Source organism: Hydractinia symbiolongicarpus, chromosome 3 (assembly GCF_029227915.1).
Source record: "Hydractinia symbiolongicarpus strain clone_291-10 chromosome 3, HSymV2.1, whole genome shotgun sequence".
Classification (NCBI taxonomy): Eukaryota; Metazoa; Cnidaria; class Hydrozoa; order Anthoathecata; family Hydractiniidae; genus Hydractinia; species Hydractinia symbiolongicarpus.
The window spans coordinates 13,610,817-13,619,287 of NC_079877.1; the positions used below are offsets into that span (position 1 = coordinate 13,610,817).

Consider the following 8,471-nt stretch of genomic DNA (forward strand, 5'->3'; position numbering starts at 1 on the left):
CCAACACGATTTTAGTACGTATACAAGGTCCTACTAGCTAAGTCGAAAAAAAAACATAAAAAGTTCGCCAGGTTTAAATGCCACCTGATGTTATACTATCTAAACGAGAGAGAGAGTAGGATGGCTTAATTCTCCCTTGTGTCCAAACACACTTACAGGCAGAACAGCAAAATAATAGAATTTCCCTAGTCTTAACAGGTTAACAAAACAAGCCATGGGTAATGGCATAGCTTCAACAACACTGAGCAGATTCCAACTGCTTGCGTCGGACGGTGGGGAGATGTTTAAATCGTTCACCTAACATGCAACTGTATGATAAGAAGCTACCATAGATTCTGACGGTGTGCAAGTCTTTTTATCTTTTTATCATATGTTGCTCACATAACCGACAGTTGTATTTGAATGAGGCTTCGTGCGCAATTTGGGTTTAAAAGAAATAAACGCTAGGGTCATCAGAAGTAGCGTTTGTTACGTTACCCAACTCAATTTGACTAAAGGTTTTAACATTTTTACGTCTGCATGGTATACTCCTTTAAGTTTTTTTTAGTAGCTGAAGTCAAAGGGGATATGCTTTCCTGATAACCCTTTTGAAAGATCAAAATAAGTGTCCTCACACATTAAACAGGCGTTTTGATTAGTTAAAGATATCCAGATTGAAAGTTAAATCCGTCCAGTTTTTTTTTAAAAAAATTGGAATCCAAATTATCAATATGTTGAAAACATACAACTTTTGTGCGATACTTGATCGAATTCTCGAATCAGGAAAATCGAGTTTGCTTAATCATACCAACCGTGTATTACCGTCTTTATAGAAAACACAGCCTTTCGTACCGTTCGCTTCACACATGTGTTTAGTTTTGATTGGAGGTCTTCTGCTTGCTGTTTCAGCTCTTTGTTTTCCCTTTGAAGTTGTTTTAGAAATGGAGTCAACTCTTTACGCAAACATTTATCTGCGTTAACAGCATTTTCGTACTCCTGTATACGATTTTGAATAACATCTTTTAGAACCTAAAAACATGATAGGTAATATATACAGTTGCGTTGGCGAAGTTTTATCAATAAATTAGTTTACTCGATCGCTCCTTAAATTAGCCATACTGAAGTACGTAGTTTTTAGGAAATCCTAAACACAGAATGAGACATAAAAAGCTCACAATGAAAACAAGAAGCCCGATGGCTTGAAGATTTCCGCCATCAGCATAGATAATAATTATATAGGTAGCTTCCTAGCGTTCTCAGGATGAAAGTTCAATCAGTTTTTTACTTCGAATAGTAAACTTCGCTTCATAAATTGGATTACAATTATTTGATACATTTTCAATCAATTCTCTTTGTAATGTTATATCATCGTACATTTTTATTTATTTAAAATAACGACGCCAACTTCGTTCGACAACAACAGTTTTTTTTTTTACATTTTAGATTCAAATTACATTCATATTCGAATTTGATAGATTTTCTATAAAAGACAGCAACCTCGGTCCCAGACCACAAAAATAATGTATAAGCTAACCTTATGATGAGCAAGCATTGGCATGCCTTGTTTGAAATAAATTTTTTAGGATTAATTTGAAAAACAGACAACCTTCTTCGCTTTGGTTTCCTTTTTCAGTTGATAAACAACTTTTTTCCGTGAGATACGGCGCGCACGTGGTAAACCGGCGGTAACATTTAATTATATTAAAATCGTAATGACCGAGAACTGCGCTGTAGCATAAATGAAAAATGGACACTCTGTTTTCTCATTTGGCGGCTTACTTATTTTTTTAGTAAGTTTTAGCGTACGGCCACGTCATAAGAAAGTGACCCGTGAGTTGCGTGTCATGGACTCCCAATTTTACTCACGCAAGGAAATCAATATACTAGACTAGCCGAATTCCCGTGGAAGAACCCACCGAATCTCTCATCGAGTCCATATGATGGGTGCTAAATAAAAACATAAAACACAGTAATTTGAATTTTTAAAAGTCACAATCTCCATTATATTTATATCCGCTGAAACAAAACGTTTAAAAATATAAGTAAGTCATGCAACAAAATAAAAATAAAATGAAATAACAAAAATTTAAAAAAGCCTAACACAATCGAAGGTATCTATCAACGGTTATGTAGAAAGCTAAATCTGCTAAAACTATATACTTGCTTTGCCATGCCAGAAGTACACCAGGGAAAATAGTTTACCAGACATTAGAAAAAATCGTTAAGTCACACAAATTTGTCATTTTTTAACTTGGTAAATTTCAGCGTAACGCCATGTCGTAGAAAAGTGACCCGTATTTTGCGTGTCGTGGCCTCACTATGCGCACACACAAGGCGTATTAATATATAGATGTAAAAAGGGCGGACATGCTAGCGGGTTCTTGTATACGATTTTATGATTCACAAGTATTAAGAGGGAGTTGCATAACAATAACATTTGATTTCACTTTGTTGCTTTTTGGACCACAGGAAGTTATGACGATGCATTTAGGAAGAAAGCCTGTTTCTCTTTTAAAACAATTAGCAGCAAAAAAATAGTTATGAATCATTAAATTCAACATTTTAAGGCCAATTAAATTTTTAAGTTGTTTTATTACATCTTATGCAACTCCCACTTATTACTCCCACTAAATCATGAAACCGAATACAAGAACCTGCTAGCATGTCCGCCCTTCTTACATGCACGCTTTTTTATAAGGATATTTTTTACATAAAGATGTGGTTGGAAATTACTTAAAAATTAAGAACAATTCTCAGGATGATTATTTATAGAAAAGAAAATGACACGACTCAAGCTTTTATTTTTTGTTTGTTGCAAATATGAATCTGAAGTAATAAAACATCAACATCAAAAGCGTCGTCTATTTCAAATTTCATGCCCAATGTCTGCATTTATATCTTCTAATAAGTTTCCAACCACTTATGCAATAGACATATATAAGTTTATGTTACGAATAATGATTCTAAAAATTGGCAAACTGAAAAATATTGCTAATTTTTATTATTCTCATCCTGGAGGTGACCAATTAGTAAATAAAACTAGTTTTTATTCTCCTTTCCGAAAAGACAGAAATTTCACAGATTGCTCTTTGATATTAGCGTATGATCTTAATTTAATTATAGGCTCTGGCGTACTTATCATAGATGCGAATATGTTAAAATGCTAACAGACCAAAAATTGACTAAATTGGGCATTTACAGTAACTGTTTGAGCATTCTTAGCGATAATGCAATGCTTTGTAGTACCAAGGCTACAATCTCTGAACAATCAACAAAACTGAAAACATTTTTTCTTGTCTTTTTTCTTCCCTTTCGAAATAGTTCATTTATGAATAAATAAATATTTATAACAAGCTATATATATTTGGAGATATAAAATAAAACACCTTAAGAACAAAAAATACACGTGTCTAAAAACGGGTGTAATCTATGAAATGACATATAAAAATGCCTTCAAACTCAAAGAGAATATGCAAAGTTATTTTTCTTATTTCATAGGTCATAAGACATATTTTTTGACTATCAGAACCAAATCTACAGAAGCGGAATTTTTGGTGGACAAAAGGTTTGAAAATAAAAAAGGTCCTAGTAAAGGTTATTACGCGTCAGTACAAAAGAAATACACATTCTACATCTGCATAACTTTAACAACTATCATAATTCTAAAAACAAATTCAGACGTGTAATTAAAGTTTTTAATCAATAACAATCCCAGGAGTAGTGCTTGTCGTCGTCGTTGGCGCGGTTGTGGTAGTTGTTGGTGGTGCAGTAGTTGTTGTAGTAGTGGTTGGTGGTTCAGTAGTTGTTGTTGGCTCGGTTGTAGTAGTGGTAGTTGTTGGTGGCTCGGTAGTTGTTGTGGTAGTTGTTGGTGGTTCGGTTGTTGTAGTGGTAGTTGTTGGTGGCTCGGTAGTTGTAGTGGTAGTTGTTGGTGGCTCAGTAGTTGTTGTAGTAGTTGTTGGTGGCTCGGTAGTAGTAGTGGTAGTGGTTGGTGGCTCGGTAGTTGTAGTGGTAGTTGTTGGTGGCTCGGTAGTTGTAGTGGTTGGTGGCTCGGTTGTGGTTGTGGTAGTTGTTGGTGGCTCAGTAGTTGTTGTAGTAGTTGTTGGTGGCTCGGTAGTAGTAATGGTAGTGGTTGGTGGCTCGGTAGTTGTAGTGGTAGTTGTTGGTGGTTCGGTAGTAGTAGTGGTAGTTGTTGGTGGTTCAGTTGTTGTAGTGGTAGTTGTTGTTGGTTCGGTAGTAGTAGTGGTAGTTGTTGGTGGTTCAGTTGTTGCAGTTGTAGTGGTTGGTGGCTCCGTTGTGGTTGTGGTAGTTGTTGGTGGTTCAGTAGTTGTTGTAGTAGTGGTTGGTGGTTCAGTAGTCGTTGTGGTAGTTGTTGGTGGTTCAGTGGTTGTAGTGGTAGTTGTTGGTGGCTCAGTGGTTGTAGTGGTAGTTGTTGGTTGCTCGGTAGTTGTAGTGGTAGTTGTTGGTGGCTCGGTAGTTGTAGTGGTAGTTGTTGGTGGCTCGGTAGTTGTTGTAGTAGTTGTTGGTGGCTCAGTTGTAGTAGTGGTAGTTGTTGGTGGTTCAGTTGTTGTAGTTGTAGTGGTTGGTGGCTCCGTTGTGGTTGTGGTAGTTGTTGGTGGTTCAGTAGTTGTTGTAGTAGTGGTTGGTGGTTCAGTAGTCGTTGTGGTAGTTGTTGGTGGTTCAGTGGTTGTAGTGGTAGTTGTTGGTGGCTCAGTGGTTGTAGTGGTAGTTGTTGGTGGCTCGGTAGTTGTAGTGGTAGTTGTTGGTGGCTCGGTAGTTGTAGTGGTAGTTGTTGGTGGTTCAGTTGTTGTAGTTGTAGTGGTTGGTGGCTCCGTTGTGGTTGTGGTAGTTGTTGGTGGTTCAGTAGTTGTTGTAGTAGTGGTTGGTGGTTCAGTAGTCGTTGTGGTAGTTGTTGGTGGTTCAGTGGTTGTAGTGGTAGTTGTTGGTGGCTCAGTGGTTGTAGTGGTAGTTGTTGGTGGCTCGGTAGTTGTTGTAGTAGTTGTTGGTGGCTCGGTTGTAGTAGTGGTAGTGGTTGGTGGCTCGGTAGTTGTAGTGGTAGTTGTTGGTGACTCGGTAGTAGTAGTTGTTGGTGGCTCGGTAGTTGTAGTGGTAGTTGTTGGTGGCTCGGTTGTAGTAGTGGTAGTTGTTGGTGGCTCGGTTGTAGTAGTGGTAGTTGTTGGTGGTTCAGTAGTTGTTGTAGTAGTGGTTGGTGGTTCAGTAGTCGTTGTGGTAGTTGTTGGTGGTTCAGTGGTTGTAGTGGTAGTTGTTGGTGGCTCAGTGGTTGTAGTGGTAGTTGTTGGTGGCTCGGTAGTTGTAGTGGTAGTTGTCGGTGGCTCGGTAGTTGTAGTGGTAGTTGTTGGTGGCTCGGTAGTTGTTGTAGTAGTTGTTGGTGGCTCAGTTGTAGTAGTGGTAGTTGTTGGTGGTTCAGTTGTTGTAGTTGTAGTGGTTGGTGGCTCCGTTGTGGTTGTGGTAGTTGTTGGTGGTTCAGTAGTTGTTGTAGTAGTGGTTGGTGGTTCAGTAGTCGTTGTGGTAGTTGTTGGTGGTTCAGTGGTTGTAGTGGTAGTTGTTGGTGGCTCAGTGGTTGTAGTGGTAGTTGTTGGTGGCTCGGTAGTTGTAGTGGTAGTTGTTGGTGGCTCGGTAGTTGTTGTAGTAGTTGTTGGTGGCTCGGTTGTAGTAGTGGTAGTGGTTGGTGGCTCGGTAGTTGTAGTGGTAGTTGTTGGTGGCTCGGTAGTAGTAGTTGTTGGTGGCGCGGTAGTTGTAGTGGTAGTTGTTGGTGGCTCGGTTGTAGTAGTGGTAGTTGTTGGTGGCTCGGTTGTAGTAGTGGTAGTTGTTGGTGGTTCAGTAGTTGTTGTAGTAGTTGTTGGTGGTTCAGTAGTTGTTGTCGTAGTTGTTGGTGGCTCAGTTGTGGTTGTAGTAGTGGTTGGTGGTTCAGTCGTTGTTGTGGTGGTTGTTGGTGGCTGGGTAGTAGTAGTGGTAGTTGTTGGTGGTTCAGTGGTGGTTGTGGTAGTTGTTGGGGGTTCAGTAGTTGTTGTAGTAGTTGTTGGTGGCTTGGTAGTAGTAGTAGTAGTTGTTGGTGGCTCGGTAGTAGTAGTGGTAGTTGTTGGTGGCTCGGTAGTTGTTGTAGTAGTTGTTGGTGGTTCAGTAGTAGTAGTGGTAGTTGTTGGTGGCTCAGTAGTTGTTGTGGTAGTTGTTGGTGGCTCTGTAGTTGTTGTAGTAGTTGTTGGTGGTTCAGTAGTCGTTGTACTAGTTGTTGGTGGCTCGGTAGTAGTAGTTGTAGTTGTTGGTGGCTTAGTAGTTGTTGTGGTAGTTGTTGGTGGCTCGGTAGTTGTTGTAGTAGTTGTTGGTGACTTGGTAGTAGTAGTGGTAGTTGTTGGTTGCTCGGTAGTTGTTATTGCAGTCGTGGTTAACTGTGTTGTCGTTGTTGTCTGCGGACCAGCCGTCGAGGTTTTAGATCCTTTAAGTATACAGTGAGGATTTCTATAGTCATGTGTAAAATGGCATGGTTCAATACAATAATCTGCTAGTATTCTATTATTCAGTGCTCCGCCATCAATATAAACTCCATTCGGACCTGTCCATCCCCACCAACATAAGCAACGTCCTGAGGGTTGACATATTCCTGCGCGGTGCCAAAACAAATAACCACAAAGATGATGACATTGTCCGTTTTGTTTTTCTGGCAGTGGTAGTGTTGTAATTCCAGTCAAAAATATTATAAATATGTAGCATGCAATTCTTATCATTTTAGTAGAGGTATAATCTATATTAGGTTGTAGTTATCTTCGTATTTCTTTCTTTTTCTTTTTTCTTATAAATTAACAAAACTCTTGAGTTTTTTCTTTACATTAACTTCTTTTGTTACGTTTTGTATATGTTCTTGCTCACATTCATTCTGCGTCGTATCGTTTCAAGTGTTAGATCGAAATTAAACGAAGCTCTCCTTTGTTTAACTGAGATAAAGATCATTTAATAACACCTTGACGCGCTTTCCTCTATTTCCTATCCCAGTTATATAAAGACAATATGAGAAACACTTATTGTAATGTAAACCGGTGATAGGCATTGTTTTAGCGCAGCTAATGATATCATTGGATCATTTACATTGTTGCGTTTTACTTTACTGTAATTAAGTTGGAGTAATTACTGCAATCAATATACCAACCATATGCTTCTATTGTTTTATTTCATAACGCTACTGTTGCATGTATAATTAGACTGTGTTTACACTATGATTTAAGTATATGCTATAATCTGCTACAGTTTGTACTTTAACTTGTGTGTTGGTGAGTCTTTTAGTGAGAACAGACCTTTATTGATTTTTTTGCGAGTGTGATTTGAAAAGAAAGAAAGATATAATTTTCAATTAACTTTTTTACTAGAAATTCGAACCACCGGATTTTTGAAAAAAGGTCCAAAATTAATCCATTTTATTGCGAAATTAGATGTTATATAAGGCGTCTAATGGAAATCCGATCCCATCAACTTCGAGTAAGGTAAATTCATTTTTAGCAATAATTATTCCTCACATAAATTTTCGAAACACGAAACAGGTCCAACAGCGTAAAATAGCGGGTAGATTACTTAAATTTGAGCATAATAAATAAAAATTTTGAGTTTAGATTCCCTACGTGACTCTGCATATCATAAATGTGTATTTTCTTTTCTCGTTTCAACATTCTTGTTCTTCCGTTTTAGAAAAATACTTAGCTAGCAAAAAAACTCCTTTATTTCTGCACCCTTCTTCAATAAGATGTGTTTTAAAAACAAATAGAATCACAAAGCGTCCCATTCCCGTGCTACAATCACTCTTTTACCTTGTTCTAACGTTTTGCGTATCGTTTGTGGTGAAGAATATTAAAACAAACAGAAAACAACTTGTAAATGTTTTCCAATTCTTAAAAACAGCTTTCTAATTATCTTAAATTTATGAAAAAAGCATAAAAAACGAAATTATTTCTAACGATTAAGTTGTTTTGCATATAATTTTAATTGGACGATTACAAATGAGAATATTTTAGTAATTTATATTGCAGGCTTGTGATTTTGTTGCATCGTTATGCAGTCGTCATGTTTTGTAGTTTCGCCCCGTACTTGCTGCGGAAACCACATTATTAGACCAATTATGGTGGTATGCTCGTGTTATAAAAGAAACATTTATGTATCGACATGTAACGTTAATCATTAGGTAAACTGCCAAACCCACCCGCTCTGTACCTAACAACAACAACAACAACAAACAAACAAACACAACAACAATAATATTTTTAGGTGTTTGATTCGTCAAAGTATATAAATTAATCAATATTGAACAAAACATTTTCTTTTATAAACGAAGTGTAACCAAGGAAACAAGGGTACTTTTGTTTGTCCGCAATATTTTTCGCGCAAAGGATCAATATAAAGAAATTTTACTTTCATGTGTTATTGATACCGGATTAGCAACCGTTTAAAATTATATACGATGGACAAACAAATCTCACGTTTGTTTTACGTAT

At 37.6% G+C, this 8,471-nt stretch overlaps 1 protein-coding gene across 1 annotated transcript; it reads right to left on the reverse strand.

Annotated features, from left to right (window-relative positions):
• Positions 1-3,652: 3,652 nt before the first annotated feature.
• LOC130636853 (mucin-2-like) lies at positions 3,653-6,719 on the reverse strand. The gene has a single exon (XM_057446702.1). The coding sequence runs from the start codon at positions 6,717-6,719 to the stop codon at positions 3,675-3,677; it is 3,045 nt and encodes a 1,014-aa protein (XP_057302685.1). The 3' UTR covers positions 3,653-3,674.
• Between the last annotated feature and the right edge of the window lie 1,752 nt (positions 6,720-8,471).

What these genes read in the sequence shown, in the direction of transcription:
- LOC130636853 (XM_057446702.1), bottom strand. Translation starts at nt 6,719, where the DNA reads ATGATAAGAATTGCATGCTACATATTTATAATATTTTTGACTGGAATT.